At 32.6% G+C, this 18258-nt stretch overlaps 4 protein-coding genes across 4 annotated transcripts; 3 read left to right on the forward strand and 1 right to left on the reverse strand.

Moving 5' to 3' along the window:
• Positions 1-236: 236 nt before the first annotated feature.
• Positions 237-3588, forward strand: LOC101268552 (persulfide dioxygenase ETHE1 homolog, mitochondrial-like). The gene is made up of 9 exons (XM_019211293.3): positions 237-696; positions 1575-1703; positions 1809-1916; positions 2252-2386; positions 2535-2576; positions 2681-2740; positions 2824-2877; positions 3215-3239; positions 3337-3588. The coding sequence occupies exons 1-9, from the start codon at positions 484-486 to the stop codon at positions 3423-3425; spliced, it is 855 nt and encodes a 284-aa protein (XP_019066838.2). The 5' UTR covers positions 237-483; the 3' UTR covers positions 3426-3588.
• A 724-nt stretch (positions 3589-4312) lies between these two features.
• LOC101244058 (large ribosomal subunit protein eL20z) lies at positions 4313-7553 on the forward strand. Its single transcript, XM_004251790.5, has 4 exons — positions 4313-4779; positions 5662-5743; positions 6912-7026; positions 7208-7553. Exons 1-4 carry the CDS (start codon positions 4530-4532, stop codon positions 7253-7255), a joined length of 495 nt encoding a protein of 164 aa, XP_004251838.1. The 5' UTR covers positions 4313-4529; the 3' UTR covers positions 7256-7553.
• Positions 7554-8293: 740 nt separating this feature from the next.
• On the forward strand, positions 8294-9527 carry CAB13 (chlorophyll a-b binding protein 13, chloroplastic). The gene is made up of 3 exons (NM_001309315.1): positions 8294-8466; positions 8668-8829; positions 8938-9527. The coding sequence occupies exons 1-3, from the start codon at positions 8341-8343 to the stop codon at positions 9445-9447; spliced, it is 798 nt and encodes a 265-aa protein (NP_001296244.1). The 5' UTR covers positions 8294-8340; the 3' UTR covers positions 9448-9527.
• A 47-nt stretch (positions 9528-9574) lies between these two features.
• On the reverse strand, positions 9575-10139 carry LOC101244346 (histone H2B). Its single transcript, XM_004251791.4, has one exon. It carries the CDS (start codon positions 10137-10139, stop codon positions 9741-9743), a length of 399 nt encoding a protein of 132 aa, XP_004251839.1. The 3' UTR covers positions 9575-9740.
• Between the last annotated feature and the right edge of the window lie 8119 nt (positions 10140-18258).

Raw genomic sequence — 18258 nt, forward strand, 5'->3', positions numbered from 1 at the left:
AAACACTTCTAATATCTAGATATAATCAATATATTTTCTTAGTCTATTTCAAAAAATTATTATTTTATTATAATTAAAAATAATTTAATTTTTAATACTTCTTAAATATCATAACAAATTAAATAAAATTGTCCAGAATATTACAGGTGGCATCACCTTTCGTGTTAAGCACTAAATATTGTTAAAATCACTACCAATTGCATATTTAATTAAAATTTGTCATTTTATTATTACATAATGAAAAATATGTTATAAACGGTTTGTATTACAGTGAGTGAATGTCTAATTATGTGGAGTGCTAGTAGGATATGGTTAGGAATCCTACTTAGGAACAAGTAAGATTTTCCCAGATCTTCCTTCATTGTAAATAAGATTGAAAAAAGATGTATGAATCCTGAATATACTACAAGAAGTCTATTCTCTTCTCCCTATTTCTTCTTTTTCTAAATTTATATAGTTTCATAACAAAATCATTTTTATTAAATGTTTTTTCATTTTTCTACATCTTCTTCATTTTCTAGCATCTCCATTTTATTGCCAAAACCCCATATTTTTCTTCCTTTTAAATCTTATACTACGTCGTTTTCAGCACAAATCATGCCTTGTAAACTTATTTTTCGTCAATTATTCGAGAAGGAATCATCTACCTATACTTACCTTCTTGCTGATTCATTGCATCCTGATAAACCAGCACTGGTAATTTTTAAATTATTTTTTTTATATATTTAGTTCAATTTTTAATTTGGATAATCTTGGGAAATGTGTATTTTGATGTACTGGTGGGAGGTAGCAGATATGGTAGAATTAATTTATGTGCACGTGTTTGCGGTAAATTTTAAAGTGATAGGAAATTGACTACAAAGGTTTAGGTTTTATTAATGAATTATTAGTGCTTAATATTTGATGTTTTGATCTCTTTCTAAATATATATCTAAAATTTTATGGAATATTCGAGATGTTGTTCAATAGAATGTGTTAAACTCCCATTTTTAAGGTGTGAGATAGACCTAGGAGTTTGAAGATGGATTGGAATCATGATGGGATCCGGTAAAATTTCGATGTCTACAGCATGTTAGGTGGTTCGAACACCATAATTATTTTTTAAAAAATAGAAGGTAAGATAGAGTTATATATGGTACTTGTGTTGATGAGAGGTAGCATGTATCCCCGTGGAATTAGTCACACAATAGCTACACTCATGTCAGGATGTCCAATTAGACCCCTTTGTCGGAAAATTATACTGTATATACAAGTACAATAATGAACAAAGTAGTTAAATTACATATTCTGGACATCCTTGACACAACAATGTGATGTATCAGGGTGATTTCAGGCGTCTTGGAAGTGCCAAGACACACAAACTTGTGTTTGAATCTCACTAGTAGAAGCTCTTTTTTCACTTTTTAAGAAGAACAGACTCACTTTAGCTAGCTAATCGGTGGATTTAGAAAGCAAAAAGAAATAAGAATTGTATAACTTTAACGATCAACATTACCTTAGCCTTCTTAATTGAAGGTGTAGAGATTCATTGGTTTGCTTAGTTTAATTTATGGTAACATATAATCCAACTGCAGTTGATTGACCCCGTGGACAGAACAGTGGATCGTGATCTTGCACTTGTTAAAGAATTGGGATTGAAGCTTATATACGCTATAAACACGCATGTTCATGCTGATCATGTCACTGGCTCTGGCTTGATTAAGGTCGGACTTTATTTTCTTTGAACATAATACTTCATTTGCCTACATTTTTCTAAAACTGTCCCTCTTCTGTTTTCCGGTGCTTCATTATTGTTTTCGGTGCTGTAGACTAAGGTGCCTGGCGTGAAATCAATCATTTCTAAAGCAAGTAATGCAAAAGCTGATCTTTTTGTTGAACCTGGTGATAATATCTACATCGGAGATATTCATTTGGAGGTACACATACATATATAGTTATAAGAAATAATCATGTCATACGTGTTGTAGTAGTTATTATACATGTCTGATAGACTTGCAAACACAGACAATTACTAACAGTTTGTTGTGCAACTGAGTCATCAAATCTTGTTAGGGTAGATTCGCTTAGACCATCATAATCATCCCTCGGTTGTACAGACGTGGGATCACTGGAGTACAAGAAGAATAGCTATCGACTCTCTTACTTGGTCGTTACTCGTTATAATTCTCCATCAGTTATATGAAGACACCTACCAAAGTATTCATGAATATTTGGTTGTAGTGCTGAAATCTACCTTCCTTCTTCATTGCAGGTTCGTGCAACTCCCGGTCATACGTTAGGCTGTATTACCTATGTTACTGGAGATGGAGTCGATCAGCCTCAGCCAAGGATGGCATTTACTGGTGATGCTCTATTGATAAGGGGATGTGGAAGGACGGACTTTCAGGTACATCCTCCTGATGTAGTGCGTGATTTTAGTCGAATGAAATGGAAACCTTTACTCATTAGTAGTTCGAGATGGACTTCAGGAAATGAAATAAAGTTTTGTTTTCTATTAGAATCAAATTTTAATCATTTTTCTTATTTTCCTGCAGGGTGGAAGTTCAGACAAATTATATGATTCTGTCCATTCGCAGGCAAGGATATAGTATCTGTTTCCTTCAAAAAATATAGTAACACGAATGTTCGATTCTTTTCTTATTCTTACTGTTGCTGATTCATTACCATTTTGTCTGAACAGATTTTCACATTGCCGAAAGACACATTAGTATATCCTGCTCATGACTACAAGGGATTCACCGTAAGGATATATGTATTATCTTTTTTCCAGGTTATGAAGTTGCGATTCTCAAATTGTTTACAATAGTGCATTTTATTCTTCAGGTCAGCACAGTGGGGGAGGAGATGCTTTACAATCCACGACTGTCAAAAGATAAGGTACTTCTACACCAGTAGTTCTTATTATCGTTTTAGTTTCACGAGGAACACATCCCTCTGTGGCTAAAGTGTGAGGGAACATGAGCAATCCACTTTCTTCTGTAGTCGAAAAACTTGGACAAGATCTGGCTTTAGCTACCAAAGTGGACGAAGATGGGAGTTTAGATAGTCTTGTTCTGTTTTCACTTGTTGTTCCATTAGTAACATCTCACGTCTTTTCATTTGCATCGTAGAGCTGACTCTACTTACATAAAGTTTTTAACTATACGCGTCTGTTGTTAATTTCTCTTCTTTTTTCTAAGAAAACCTCGTTTCATTCTTGTTATCGATATTGCAGGAAACATTCAAGAATATCATGCAAAGTGAGTTAGCCATTTGATTTTTTTCCTTGTCTCCTCTCAATAGCTTTTTTTTTTTTTCATTATCAGTTGCTTATGAAAATCACTTTCTTCCATACAGATTTGAACTTGTCATATCCAAAAATGATCGATATCGCGGTTCCATCTAACATGGTTTGTGGATTGCAAGAGACGAAATCTGATCTTTGATCTCTGGTTTGATCATTTCATTGTGCCAGAAATTGTAAATTGAGAGCAATCTATACACATTTAGAAGTGCAAATTGACTATGTATGTTTGGATGGAAATGTTAAATAATGGTTTATTCAATTCAGTTAGTAAGAACTTTGTTAAATTGTTGTGATAATATGAATATTGAGTGTTCATATTTATTTTTTTTCTATCCAGTGTCTGGAGCCTGCATTGGAGCTCTGACTAAATTCAGATCGCGCTTTGCAGGGCTCATTCGAGGCTGACACTCCTAAACATGATTTTCTTCATATCTAGAGCTCAAAACCCGAGACATCTGGTTAAGGGTGAAAGACTCCCACTAACCACCAGTTTACCGCAAACTCATGTTGATAATATTGTGTTCATATGATACATCATAATACCACATATTCTTTCATAATGACTCACTCTATTCTACCAAAATATCACCAAATCATTTTTTTTTATTAAATTACCCTTCCTTCAGAGCTTTTACCTTTTTGTTTTCTTAATAAATTGAACCATAAACTTAAAATTGAAAGTGATAGATATTTATCATCCGATCAATAACTTTTGTTATTATATGCCGGTCAATTTTTATATAAATAATAATCTAAAGGAAATAGCACGTCAACAGAATAAATTTATGTTTTAATACTTATTCATAGGTCATAGCTAATAAGTGACTTGTTAATAGTTTAGGATGTTGTCATCTCCAACATGTGGCCGCATAGGCGGAACCAAGATCAGGAGTTTGAGATTCTAAATTAATTTCATTTGGCGGGGTCACGTTTCAGTATACATATATTTAATACAAATATAAAATCTACGAAAAAAACTGCTGAATTTATTCAAATATATAAGTCCTCACCTAATTCCGCCTCCGCAAGTCACTTTTCAACATTGTCAATACTTATCCAAAAACCACAAGATTAGTTTTTTTCTTAAAATAATTTGAAATGTAGTTGGACATATCCACGTGGAAGCTCATAATTAGTCAATCATAACTACATAGCCAACGAATAACAATCAAACATAAATGTTGATCCAAAATTCCCAACTCAAAACTTAGAAAAATTCAACAATTAAATTTTTTCAAATTCAATGAGTGAAGAAGGTAAAGAGAGTCATCATCACCACCACTTCCTACACCATCACCACCACGGAGAACACCATCACCACCACGGAGAACACCAACCGGAGGCGGTGGCGGTACCGGTGCCGCCACCGGAGTATGGAACTTTTCAAGCATCTTCTCAACCGGTGATGGGATTTCCTCAGCCAGTTCCGCCTCCTGGCGCTATGGGAGCACCTACGCCTGAATACTATGCTCATGGTTATCAGGCTGTTCCAGGTTCTTGCTCCTGTACTTTATCCATTTTGAAGTTTGAAACTTGAAAATTTGAGTTTTTGAAGTTGTGAATGTTGTAATTTGAGTTTGTGTTTTTCGATATGCTTGGAAAAAAATTGAACTTTTTGTAAGTGAAAAATGAAATTTCTCCCTAAAACTAGTCGAGACCGGGTTTTAAAAATTGTTTTTGATTTGGGTGGAGCCACCCTTAGATCGGAGAACTGGCTCAAACTTATGATCTATTTAGAACTAATTAAGCAAAAAGGATTGTGATTCAGAACTCGTAAATTAAAAATCCTGGCTTTGTCTTTGATGTTATTTCCATGGTTTAGGGTGGATTTGACTTTGATATGGAAAATACTGTTGAACTAACTTGAAATGTGAAATGAAGCCATAAGAAACTCGTGGTAGGTTGTACAAGTAGCAAATGATAATTTTTCGTAGAAGCATAATTCATAACTCAGAGGCGGATTCAGGATTTAAATTTCATGGTTTAGTCTTACCCATGAACTCATTACCCTTTTGAAATTATAGGTACATAATTTGATTTTAGTGATTTTTTTAACATATATATTTTATGTTCCATGTCGAAAATGTTGGGTTCAATCGATTTTGTACTGAATATGCCTACGCCTATCCTGACCTCAGATAGTCTGGATTAAAGCTTAGTTGATTTATCGATTAGCTACAGTTCAACCTAGTGTTACAAATGATTAACTTTACATATTCTATGAAGAGAGATTATCTTGTAGGATTATATTTTTAAGGCGGTATGAGGAGACTATCGATGAGTTCTATCATTTGTAACATCAGTATTGTTTATCTATCAGAAGTTCAAAACTAGTGTTATTTACAATTTTCTGCCATCTTTTGCTGATTTTTTAGGTTATACTGCTCCTGATCCTGAAGGAAGACCCGAGAGACATCATCGCCTTCCTTGCTGTGGCATTGGTCTCGGATGGTTCTTGTAAGATCCATTTTTCTTCTCCTTAAATAATCAGAATTCGAGTTGAATTATTGGTGGTTCATGTTGATTTGTGCTTTTAGTAACATATGCTTCTTGCATACTAGTTATCTCCTATACAAGTTTCAATCTGGCTATATCACTAATATTACTTTACAAACTTACTCAAATGGATATCAGAGGCTAAGTGATGGACTGTCTTTTTTATCACTCTACTTTATCTTATATTCTCTGGATTTATGCATCTTTTCTCCACAAGGAAGACACAACATTTGTTGTTTCTTGTCTTGATTAGTATAGGGTAATGTGCCTGGCGATTCTAGAGCTAATGATTGTATCTCCAAGTGCATACCATCAAAGTACAAGAAAATCGATGAGAAGTAAACAAACTAACAATCTTGAATGTTCCTTGAAAGGGTGCTGGAAATCGTGCCCTTGATCATTCATGTTCTCCTCCAAGAGAGCATATTTTGGGAGAGTTAGTAGCTTTAAAAGAATCATTGAAAGAAAAAGTGGATTATTCGAACATAGTATTTAGTGGCTTGAAGCTTCAAATATACTGGAGATATTCTTTTCCCTACAGGGTTTCTCATTTTTAGTTGGAATTGTGCTGACCCTGACTTGTTCAGTTGTTTCGCTCTTGTCACCTCCCACCAAACAGCAGGTACTAGGTAATTCTATCACCAAATTTAGGACATATGGGAAGAAATCACCTAGTATTTTTATCTATACCGGGATTTGAACCTGAGACTCATGGTATTCAGCCCATTTCATGGACCACTAGGCCACAACCTTGGGTGCTCTGAGGCGTAGTTGTTGTCGAGAAGGCCCAAAACCAAATGATGCAGCATTCTTGTGCTTCATCGTCTAAGAAAGTGCTTTGGCAGTAGAGATAAATAACAGGCCAAGGGACCTGTGATAGAATAATGGACGACACAAGAACTTTCTGTTGAACATGTTAGTTGAATTTGAATGTATCGATAGTTACTATATAGATTTGTTGATGTTTAGCGAACATTGGTAAGATTGACATTAGAAAGTTTGTCTTGCCTTGCCTGGTATCAGTTGATTTAGATACTAGAATCCTGCAATTTGACCTTATGTATTTCAAGGTATCTCACTTTCGATGATTCTTAGCTGTCTGTTTCAATTTGATTTCATCTTTTTGAAGGTTCATTATTGGTTTCCTTCTTGCTGGCATCCCTTGGTACCTAGCTGCATTTGTCCTTCTTTGTGCACAAATTGATCCTCGAGAGAAACCAGGATACATCGTGTCCACCATTGCTGTAAGTAATCTTTTTTCTTGGGCAACAAATGTATTAATTGATGATGTGTTTTTGCCTACAAAGTCTAGGTTTTTCGACTTAATCAGAATTTGAAAAACAAAACCATAGAATTCTGCCAATTTGCATATAGCAACTTAATGTCTCATGTAATGTAATAATACCATTCTGTGTTGCATTGCAGGCTGTTCTTGCTACTTTTGTCCTCGTATTTGGTTTGTCGAAGGATTGACTGGAGAGTGGTGATCAATCTGTGTGTATTCATATCGGAACCTTATCTGGCTTTGCTTAATTTGCATTCTTTTCAGTAAAAATTCCATATCTTTGATTCCTTCTTGTATTCTTAAGATCTGCTTGTGAATAGTAATATGTGCTTTTAAGAGTATATGCGTAAGTATTACATTGCTGTGTTCTGTGGTGAGCGGAGTTATATGCTCGTGGAAGTAGCATGTATCCGATATAATAGTCGATGTAACTGCAAGTTGATCACTATTTTGACTATATAAAATGTGTTTGTTTTGTACAAATAATCACTTTTATGGCCCTTCGAATTTCAAACTCGAGGGGTATATTCTAAAGATTTTCTTGTGAGTTATAAATTTAAAACATCTAAATAATTGCTATTTTTCAAGAGACAACAATTAAAACCACATTTGAATTATCGCTTTTTGCGAGTTTCATTCCTGAAATATCATGTGTTTGTTTGTACTAGTTGAATAATCACTAACTATATATTAAAACACACCATAAAACTGACTAGAACAAGTATTTGAATACAGTTCCCAAAAAGCGTGCAACAACATTATTCGCGCATAAAATTTCATCCATATGATAGCCATCTCATTAATTTCAAGACCTGGTTTGATAAATATTTGATAATAGTTTTGATAGAAAATGCAAACACTAATTGTTCATATAAAAACTCACAAAAAAAAAGTGATACTTCAAGTTTATTACAATTATCTCTTTTTAAATTATAGAAATTGAAAATTAGTTATTTTGAATTTTTATTGTAAGATAGTAATATAATTAGTATTCTCCACTTTAGGCCTCGATTATTTTGCAATATAAGAAAAAAGATTTTTAAAAAATCAAGATAGGATGATATAACTTGGAGATATAGTTCATATCTCTTCAAGCCTTGTGATTGGTTAATCAACACTACACAAAACATCTCCAACCACAATTTCTACTTGTGCAATATTAGCCACCCACGTAGGATTCTCATTTTCTCTATACAAATAACAACCAATTCCCTCTTTAGAACCATATCCACATTTGCCCAAGCACAAAATATATTTTGAGAAGTTGAAGAAAATGGCATCAATGGCAGCAACAGCTAGCTCCACCACAGTTGTTAAAGCAACACCATTTTTGGGCCAAACCAAAAATGCTAACCCTCTTAGAGATGTTGTTGCCATGGGCTCTGCCAGATTCACCATGGTATATATACATTATATTCTCTTTTCTTTTCTCCATGTTTTAGTTTTTATGCTAGTTTATCTTGGTATTCGCAAGCTATGGAAACAGTTTCTTGCAGTATCCTTCTCGGACCTCAGACGCGAGAGCTTGTGCATACCTTTTTTTTTCCTTTTCCTACTGGATTTGATGTGACTTGTATTTTTTTTCCTCTCATCTTATTAGAGTAATGATTTGTGGTACGGACCTGACCGTGTTAAGTACTTGGGACCCTTTTCTGCTCAAACTCCTTCTTACTTGAACGGAGAGTTCCCTGGTGACTACGGATGGGACACTGCTGGTTTATCCGCTGATCCCGAGGCCTTTGCCAAGAACAGAGCTCTTGAGGTACAGTTATTTGTTCACTCACACTTACCAAAAAGAGAACTAAGATTTGCATACGTCCTACCTTCCTCAGACGCCACTCATTTTGCTTAGTGACATTGAACTATATAGGTTATCCATGGAAGATGGGCAATGCTTGGTGCACTAGGTTGCATTTTCCCCGAAGTTCTTGAAAAATGGGTGAAGGTAGACTTCAAAGAACCAGTATGGTTCAAAGCAGGATCACAAATCTTCAGTGACGGTGGACTTGACTACTTGGGAAACCCTAACCTTGTCCATGCTCAGAGTATTCTAGCTGTGCTAGGTTTCCAAGTGGTGCTTATGGGACTTGTTGAAGGTTTCAGAATCAACGGACTTCCAGGCGTTGGAGAAGGCAACGACTTATACCCCGGTGGCCAATATTTTGACCCACTCGGCCTTGCGGATGACCCTACCACATTTGCTGAACTCAAGGTAAAGGAAATCAAAAACGGAAGACTAGCTATGTTCTCCATGTTTGGATTCTTCGTTCAAGCTATTGTTACCGGTAAAGGCCCTCTTGAAAACCTATTAGATCACCTTGACAACCCTGTGGCTAACAATGCTTGGGTTTACGCCACTAAGTTTGTTCCTGGAGCTTAGATTTATGTTTCAATTCATTGGAAGTACTACCATTTGTGTAACTGAAATCTTCAGAAATGCAAATATATTGTAGATGCAAATCGTTTCAACCTTTGTTTACTAACATTTGTAGAGATAAAAGAGGTCATGAGCACAAAAATGAACTATTAGAATAGAAAATTTGGATATAACAATTTCATTTACTGAACTCAATCAAATCTATTCTATATTCAATTCTTCTGTTCTTCACACCAAATCTAATCGAAAATCATAAATCCAACAGAAAAATCGACAGAAAACAAACAAATCTAAATCTAAGAGCTAGTGAATTTGGTAACAGCTTTAGTACCCTCAGAGACGGCGTGCTTAGCCAATTCACCGGGAAGGACCAATCGAACAGCAGTTTGAATCTCCCGAGAAGTGATGGTAGGCTTTTTGTTGTACCTAGCAAGCCTGGATGATTCCTGAGCAAGCTTCTCGAAGATATCATTGATGAAGCTGTTCATGATTCCCATAGCCTTACTTGAAATACCTATATCTGGATGAACCTGCTTCAACACCTTGAAGATGTAGATCTTGTATGTCTCAATCGACTTCTTCGATTTCTTCTTCTTCTTGTCTCCAGCAGCAGCAGCTCCGCCGTCCTTCGGCAGCTTCTTGCCGGCCTTAGGAGCTTTCTCAGCTGATGGCTTCTTCTCTGCCTTTGGAGCCATTGAAGGGAAAATTTGGGGGATTTTGGGGTTTGAATAGTGTGAAGTGAAAGGGATGAAGAGATTTATTTATATAGGAGTTTGAGCTAGATGTTCATTGGTTGATATTGGATGACGCAGATCGTGAATTTGGACCGTTGGATCGTGTAATAAATCAACGGTGTAGAATGAATGATGAATTAAATTAAATTAAAGTAGATTCTCCTTCCTAATTTAGTATTTGGGAACTTTGGTTTATAATTTATCCTGATATAAGTTAATATCATAAATTAAATACTGAATAAATATAATTTTAAATTTTATAGTGAAATTAATAAATATTTCTTAAGGGTACTTTTGTGTTTAAAAATTTTCCTAACTCTTTTTTTTTAATATATGTATTTTGATTCTTATTTTATCATGCATAAAACATAATAAACAGATTCTACTATGACTTAATTTGAGTGTTATTTAATATCGTCAACAAAGGGTGTTATAATTTTCTTAAAATTAATTAAAATGGATCGAATCGAACATTGTCATATTGAAAAAATATATATATTATATTGATATTATTACATTTTAAAATGATTTTATATAAATTTATATTATTATTGAATAATCAGGGTATTTTTAAATTTTATAGAAAAAATATTTAGTCAAATAATAAATTTATATGTAATTATAATAAATTATATATGTTTAAATGATGTGATAATAGTCTAATCACAATAATATTCGTTAGAAATACACGATCCAGAATGTGATAATAGAGTTTAAAAGGCTCAAATATCTCATCGAACTTTCAGAAAAGGCTCATTTATGTCTTCAGTTAAAACTTTGGATCATTTATGTCATTACTGTTAAAGAAAATGTTCATTCATGTCATTGTTTTTTAACTGTGGTTTTGTGAAACCATTTTTAACATGTGGCCAATTATAATTCGGCCACATCATCAATTTTTTTAAATAAAAAAATCATGATTCTGAAAAAAAAAATTGAATTAATTTTTTTTTGACTTTTTTTATTAAATAAAGTGATGACGTGATTGAATTATAATTTGGCCACATATCAAAAATGGTTTTGCATAACCACCGTTATAAAATAATAGCATGAATGAATCTTTTCTTTAACGAGAATGACATAAATAAGCCAAAATTTTAACTGATGACATAAATATGTCTTTTCTAAAAGTTCGATGGCATATTTGACCTTTTCCCTTACTAAAATATAGATTGTCTATTTCTACAAATATAAATAGAGAGATTACATAACTTTTTGAGAACATACGTTAGCATTGAAAAATATATTATCATTGACTAATTAGTTCGAAGTGTTGTTTAGCATTTCGATTATCATATAATTTGAGATATATATTATTGAAGGTCGTCAAATTACCAATTATCATATAATTTGAGAAATATATTATTGAAGGTCATCAAATTACCAAAAGAAATTAGCGGAGAAAAATCCAAAGTACAATGTAATTGTACTCAACAAAGTTTATCAATAAAGTAACAATTTTTTCTTTATTTATAGTTAAATTCAACATTTGAAATTTTATTACGAATAATCAAAACTTACAACTAGGATATGAGTTTTGTTATATATAATATGATGAAAATATACGATTTGCATATGATTTGTATACAATTATGTTGTTGTATTTTGTACACCATCTATATGCATTTTAGAGTGTATATTATTTTACATCCAAGCTCCAATAATACATTAGTTATAAAAACAATATACAACTTATTTATATACTGGCGTTTCCTCAAAAATTGGTACTAATATTTACTATTTAGTTAATATAGACATGTAAAATTTTTTAGTTTAGTCCATATATATTTGAACTTAATTCAAAATTATTTGATACAATGGTTTATTTGAACTTCACAAATTAAGTAATCTATTTTACTTTCCAAATTAAAATTTATTTCATTTCAAAGCCTAAAGTCGTGATATATGTCAAGTAACTTGATATTTCCGTCAAATTCAAGATCAACACGATCATATCGTTCAAATTCAAGAATCAATAGTATTCAAAATGACATGTTAAGGCCGATAAAATATAGTCTTATCACGTTGCATTTGTGATAAACATGAACCAATCAAAATGTGTTAAAGAGAGTTGATTAACACTTGTTGTCTGCCTTAACATTTATAAATAGAGGGATGATGCATGACTTCTTTAAAGCATTCATTAAGCTTTTGAAATAGCATTATCAAAAGGTTATTTTCGAAGATCAACTCAAAATAGTAAAGTATTGTCCAATATTTTTAATGATCAAAATACATTTCTAAGAGATCCAAATTATCGTGTGATTTGAGAAATATGGTACTAAAGATCCTTGTATCACAAAAAAAATAATAGCAAAGAAGCATCAAACAAACAAAATAACTGGTCTCCACAAAATACATTAATAAAATTATTATTTTTTTCTTTGGCTGTAGTTAATTTTCAACACAAAAAATTTGTACGAACAACCAAGACATGCAACTCATACACAAATTTATTGATGTATACAATCTTGTCAAAATATACACTTGCATATAATTTGGACACAGTTGTTTTGTTGTATTCTGTATATCATGTGTATGCATTTTATGTGTAGGGTATATCAACAATACATTAGTGGTGGTTAATGAAACATCCAAGTCCCTTGTAAGTTATAACTAATATTTATTTATGGCTTAGATATACTTTTGATGAAAGAATGAGAGAGATAAAGAAAGAAAATGAAAAAGAGTGGAGCTTAATCCTATATTTTATTTTATTGTTTTGTTAAATATTTGAAAAATATTTTAAGTTTGATCGAAATTATTATTACTATATCAAACTTTATGGAGGACTTTTTACTCTTCTAACTAATTAATAGTCTATTTTTTACACCACCCCCTCTCGAACTATTTAATAGTGTATTATAAAGTTATAAATGTGTCCACGTAGACACATTACTATTTATAGTTATGCAATATTTTTTATATCCACGTGGATACATATACCTTTAAAATACACTATTAAATACTGTAGGAGTAAAAGATCTTTTGCAAAATTTAGTATCATAATAACAATTTCGATCAAAGTTTGTATATATTACGGACCCTTTTTTTCAATATCTTATGAACATTATTGGATCATAAGAGTCGTAGATAATTTTCATTGCTTCAGTCAGTCAACTACGTTATCTTTAAGAACATTTTATCCCAAATAGGTGTATCTCCAAACTTTAATAAACTCTTCTAATATAATTATAATAATTTTAAATTAACAAATAAAAAGAAAACCCAAAGAGTCAGAGAGCAGGAAAGAAAGTCTATCCTTAAATTCTTCGAAAGACAGGGTATTTTAAAAGAAAAATGGTATATAATAACGAACTAGTAATCCAAATTAAATATTATAATCACAGTTTAATTTAATTGTAACCTAACAAATAGTTGTCATTCGCCTCTCTCTAGGTTTTTCGCTTGCTACTCTCGTCAGTCTCTCCCTCGCCTCTCTTGCTTTTATATAAATACAAATGTATAAATGTGTTTGTATAAAACGAGAGAAAATTGTATATAGAAATATGAATAAATATATTTTCGTCATACACTTATAATTATGCAAATATAGATTTTCCCATTCCTAGTTCTCTTTTGTTTTTCTTGCTTTATACAAATACATATTATACAAATTAATTGGCTCATACACTAATGAGATTTCTATAAACTACTCTTAAATGAATAGTTTTGGTCCATGCGTCGACTATGGCCCAGCCTATAGGATTAATATGAGTCAGACTTATAAACCATAATTTTAAGAGCAAATTACATAATCCCACTAGCTTAGAACCTAATTACTAGAATTCAAGATAGTTTCAATAATTACATCATATACCATATCTTGTTCGTCGAATACATATATCCGACAATTTGAATTAAAGAGATACATGTTTTAGTAATTTTAAATTAAACGTACTTAACGGATTTACTTAAATAAAGAAGTAATTATGCTTAATTAATAACTCATACTGATTTGCAGATTCATGCATATCAGTTCTAACAAAATCCTTCTAAAATAACGAAATCCTAAAACCACAATAATTCTCTGATCGAAAACAATTTTTACTTTGTTTCTTGCATTTGATAATTTTTTCAAAATGATCAATATCTTCATGAGGATCAATGAAATACTTCTCAGGGATAATGTGACTTATCATGATCTTGTTGAATGTATTTCCATGAAACTACAAATCGATTGCAATCATAATGTTTGGGACTCAATTTTGAAAAATTTACTTTAGCTTTTGACCTATTCCAGTTATCCAACCTTTTTTGCAAATCATGTTTCTATGGAAGGAGAATGTAACTCTAGACAAACTACGGATCTTATGGGAAAGATTGCTAGTTTTACATCTTATAGTTATGTACTAAAGCAATTATGACCAGATATAGTGTGTGATATGAAATTAGTCGTAATGTTCTAGAGATCATATACATGGTGAAAAACAATTCGCCTCCAATTAAAATTTGGAACGAAATGAAAATGAATTTGTTTATGGAATAAAAAGACACAAATCTGATTTTGGCTTGTATTCATCATGCGTAACAACTACAGAGAAAATTATTGGATGGTGAAATAATTTTTGCGTCGGATATATCAATTGTTTGATTTCATTTTTTTCCTCTGTAATAAAAGATTTGAATAGTCTTAGATACTTTTAGTTTAGGTATGGAAAGTTGCTTTTTATATCTTATTTTTTCTTTAGATACATGATGCAAACTATTACATTGTAATTTACTAATTTTTTGTTAAGAAAATATTTTTTTTACAGTTTCAGATACACTATTTATCATATTAGATACATGTATATGAAATATCTATAGAATTCATATAAAAAATACTTAGATACATGAAATAATCAAATCAAATACGTGTCACAATCGTATATAGATACATTAAAATATGAGCGAAAAATGAAATAAAATCTTAATTTACCTCCTTGAATAATGTTAAATGAATATTATCAAGAAGATGTTCTGAATTTAGTACATGCAAACAATGGATGTGATGTGAGAGAAAGTAAAATTTGATTTGTTAGTATTCCATTAGTTAAGAAATAATTATTCAAATATCATACTGATAAGAGATTTGTGTATTTGATTTAATTTTTTAAAATATATGATATAATTATTAAAAAGTGGTATTATATGTAATTTTTAAAACTAAAGGTAGAAATATGCATATATGATACTAAAATATGTCTTGTTAATTGATTTTTTAGTTTTAACTTAAAAAATTCTATCTCAACAAAAGATTAGGTTGGGCCAACCCCATGGGCTAAGCCTATTTTGACATCTCTAATCCTAATTTTTCATGCCATAATTTGAACCCTATTTTACTTAAAATATGTATTTATATGAATAAAACCTCTTCTTCTCACTTTTTTTTTAAATGATAAGAAATAACCAGCCGCCATTATTTAGGTGTGCATAGATGAAACCTTACTTCCTAGCCGCACTGACATAGGTAACACCCTAGCTACTATGCAGTAGTTTGCAAATGACATAGCGCTAATTTACACTAGATAAGCTCGATTCAGAAGGCAAATCTTTTGATTTCGATCTCTTCAATCAATCTAGTGCTCCTTCTTAATAGCAGGCACCCATGCTTTGATTCGAAATCCCTAACCATCTCAGATTTTCAATGTCTGGTTCGATAGGACCAGAAAGAAATGACTCTTTTTTTTCCTCTTCAAAAGCAAGGAATTTTCAAACTTGATATCTATGATCTGAAAATCCCAAACCCAAACTACCAAGCCAGTCGGAAGGGTCAATTCTTTTCACCTTCTTCCATTTATTGTAACTGATTTTGTATTCACATATTTGATCCCTAAATAGATAAAAAGTCTTTTCTTATTGTTAATTTGCTACCAAATAACCTGATATCTTAAAGATTTTGATTTCAAGAACACTTTTTTTCCCAACTTTATGACAATTCCAATATGACCCATTACTGTTTCTTTATGCCAGCATCTGTGAGTTTTCAATGAATTTGATAAGTGGGGGAGATGGAATGGGTGTAAATTTAGTTTATATATGGAATTGTCCTATTTTAGTTAAACAATAAATGATCCCCTGATGTATAGTGAAGTAGTAGATAAAAGGAAACGAATTTATTAAATGTTGTGTTAATGTCCAAATAAAAAATACGTTATCTTGTTTATAAGTCTCCCTTTAATAAAAAATAAGGAACTTTTCTGTTAAAAGCTTATGTAATTTACATGCCGGAAATATTATAAGTAAAATAACTTAGATGCCTGTAAAATGTGTTTGGAGGTTAGAGGTGTTCCCTAACTTACTCTAGAGTGATTAAGGATATGTATGATGATGCTAAGACTTGGTTCTAGACTATGGGAGGTGACTCGGAAAGTTTCCAGTACTCTTAGTCCGTCTTTATTTGCATTGGCTATGGATATACTTAAGCATCACATTCAAGGATTGGTGCCTTGTTGCATGTTATTTGCACGTGGCATAGTTCTGATTGACAAGACATGAGGGGGACTTAACACAATATTGGAGGTTTAGAGACATATCTTTGAGTCAAAAGTTGAGCATGACCAAAATTGATTACTTGGAGTGCAAGTTGAATGACGTGTATTATGAAGGGGATGTGGACGTGAGACGCTTGACACACATGTTGTCCCTAGGAGAGGAAGTTTCATGTATACGGGTTAGTGTTCCAAGGTAATGGGTAGATTGACGAGGATGTCACTCATCGTATTGGGGCATGATGATGAAATGGAGGCTAACATCGGGTGTTCTGTGTGATAAGAATGTACCACCTAAACATAAAAGTTAGCTCTACCGAGTGGCGAGTATTCTATATGAGGCTAAATGTTGGCGACCAAGAATTCGCGAGATGAGAGATGAGGATATTTCGTGAATGTATGGTGTATGAGAAGAGATAAAATTAGGAATAAAGATATTCGGGACAAGTTAGAAGTGGATCCGGTTCAGGATAAGATGTGAAAAGTGAGCTTGAGATGGTTTGGGCATGTGAGGAGGAGAGGTGCAAATGTCACGATTAGGCGGTTTGATTGGTTGGTCATAGTAGCTTGAGGAGTAGTAGAGGTAGGCCTTAAAAGTAATTAGTGAGGTGATTAGACAATATATGAAGCATCTCCAGTTCATCAAGAACATGACTCTTGATAGAATGGTGTGAAGGTCGAAAATTAGTTTGTTGGCAAGAGTTCTCGTTCACTTTCCGGGAGTATTAGTATCATTCATTTCTTTCCCTTATTTTTTGGATTTCTATCACTAGCTGTTGCTTCAATATCTTATTATCTTGTTTCTATTTATTGCTATTGCCTCTTTTTAATTGTTTGCTCAACTATTTTTTTTTTAAAAGTAACATCTCTACCTTCTCAAAAGTAGGGGCATTGTATGCGTTCACTCTATCCTCCCCAAACTCCACTTGTGGAAACACATTGGATTTGTTGCCTATATATGGTGAAAAGTAGATGATCTAGAATCTAGATAATTTTTTTTATTACAAAGGAAACCTGCAACAGCTAATCTTTGGGCTTGGGTCTAGGTCATGTTAAGTTGCTAACAAGTTTCCTAAATTTATATTTGTTCAATTATGTGAATGTTTGAAGATTTCCTTTGATAAAGTAGGGTGCAACTTAATGCGCGTTTAAATAGATTCCCAGTAATTACCAAAATTTGATTGTCTCAAGTAAAATGCAATGATTAATTTTGAAGCATTTCATTTGACCAGAAAGGCTAGATCAAGTGGACATGACTCTTCACCTCCAACCTTGAGGTTGGGGGATTGAGTAACCAAGGTAACAAGGTGGAGAGGACCAGTATTGATGCATAAAATGATGCTTCAGGAGTTCAAGTATTTGAGTATCATCTCCACCCTTCTCTCCCCATTCCTCTTGTATGCAGTCTAGTGGACTTTCCCACAAACTTTAACTTGCTTCCAAAAGTTTTCTACGACACCAATACATGGATTAAAAGCAATAAAATATCTTCTAGATTCCTGAACTAAGTGCATATATCTTGAACCTAGGTGGCAGCATGTATTGACCATCACCATGAGCACAGGCCATCCTCACAACCTTGTAGTCTCTTGTTTTAACACCAAACC

Source organism: Solanum lycopersicum, chromosome 12, assembly GCF_036512215.1.
Source record: "Solanum lycopersicum chromosome 12, SLM_r2.1".
Lineage (NCBI taxonomy): Eukaryota > Viridiplantae > Streptophyta > Magnoliopsida > Solanales > Solanaceae > Solanum > Solanum lycopersicum.

What these genes read in the sequence shown, in the direction of transcription:
- LOC101244058 (XM_004251790.5), top strand. Translation starts at nt 4,530, where the DNA reads ATGAGTGAAGAAGGTAAAGAGAGTCATCATCACCACCACTTCCTACAC. An exon ending in ATTGGTCTCGGATGGTTCTT is followed by an intron (nt 5,744 to 6,911) that starts GTAAGATCCATT and finishes ATCTTTTTGAAG; the next exon opens with GTTCATTATTGGTTTCCTTC. An exon ending in ACATCGTGTCCACCATTGCT is followed by an intron (nt 7,027 to 7,207) that starts GTAAGTAATCTT and finishes GTTGCATTGCAG; the next exon opens with GCTGTTCTTGCTACTTTTGT.
- LOC101268552 (XM_019211293.3), top strand. Translation starts at nt 484, where the DNA reads ATGTTTTTTCATTTTTCTACATCTTCTTCATTTTCTAGCATCTCCATT. An exon ending in CTGGCTCTGGCTTGATTAAG is followed by an intron (nt 1,704 to 1,808) that starts GTCGGACTTTAT and finishes TCGGTGCTGTAG; the next exon opens with ACTAAGGTGCCTGGCGTGAA. An exon ending in CACGACTGTCAAAAGATAAG is followed by an intron (nt 2,878 to 3,214) that starts GTACTTCTACAC and finishes TCGATATTGCAG; the next exon opens with GAAACATTCAAGAATATCAT.
- LOC101244346 (XM_004251791.4), bottom strand. Translation starts at nt 10,139, where the DNA reads ATGGCTCCAAAGGCAGAGAAGAAGCCATCAGCTGAGAAAGCTCCTAAG.
- CAB13 (NM_001309315.1), top strand. Translation starts at nt 8,341, where the DNA reads ATGGCATCAATGGCAGCAACAGCTAGCTCCACCACAGTTGTTAAAGCA. An exon ending in GCTCTGCCAGATTCACCATG is followed by an intron (nt 8,467 to 8,667) that starts GTATATATACAT and finishes TCATCTTATTAG; the next exon opens with AGTAATGATTTGTGGTACGG. An exon ending in CCAAGAACAGAGCTCTTGAG is followed by an intron (nt 8,830 to 8,937) that starts GTACAGTTATTT and finishes TGAACTATATAG; the next exon opens with GTTATCCATGGAAGATGGGC.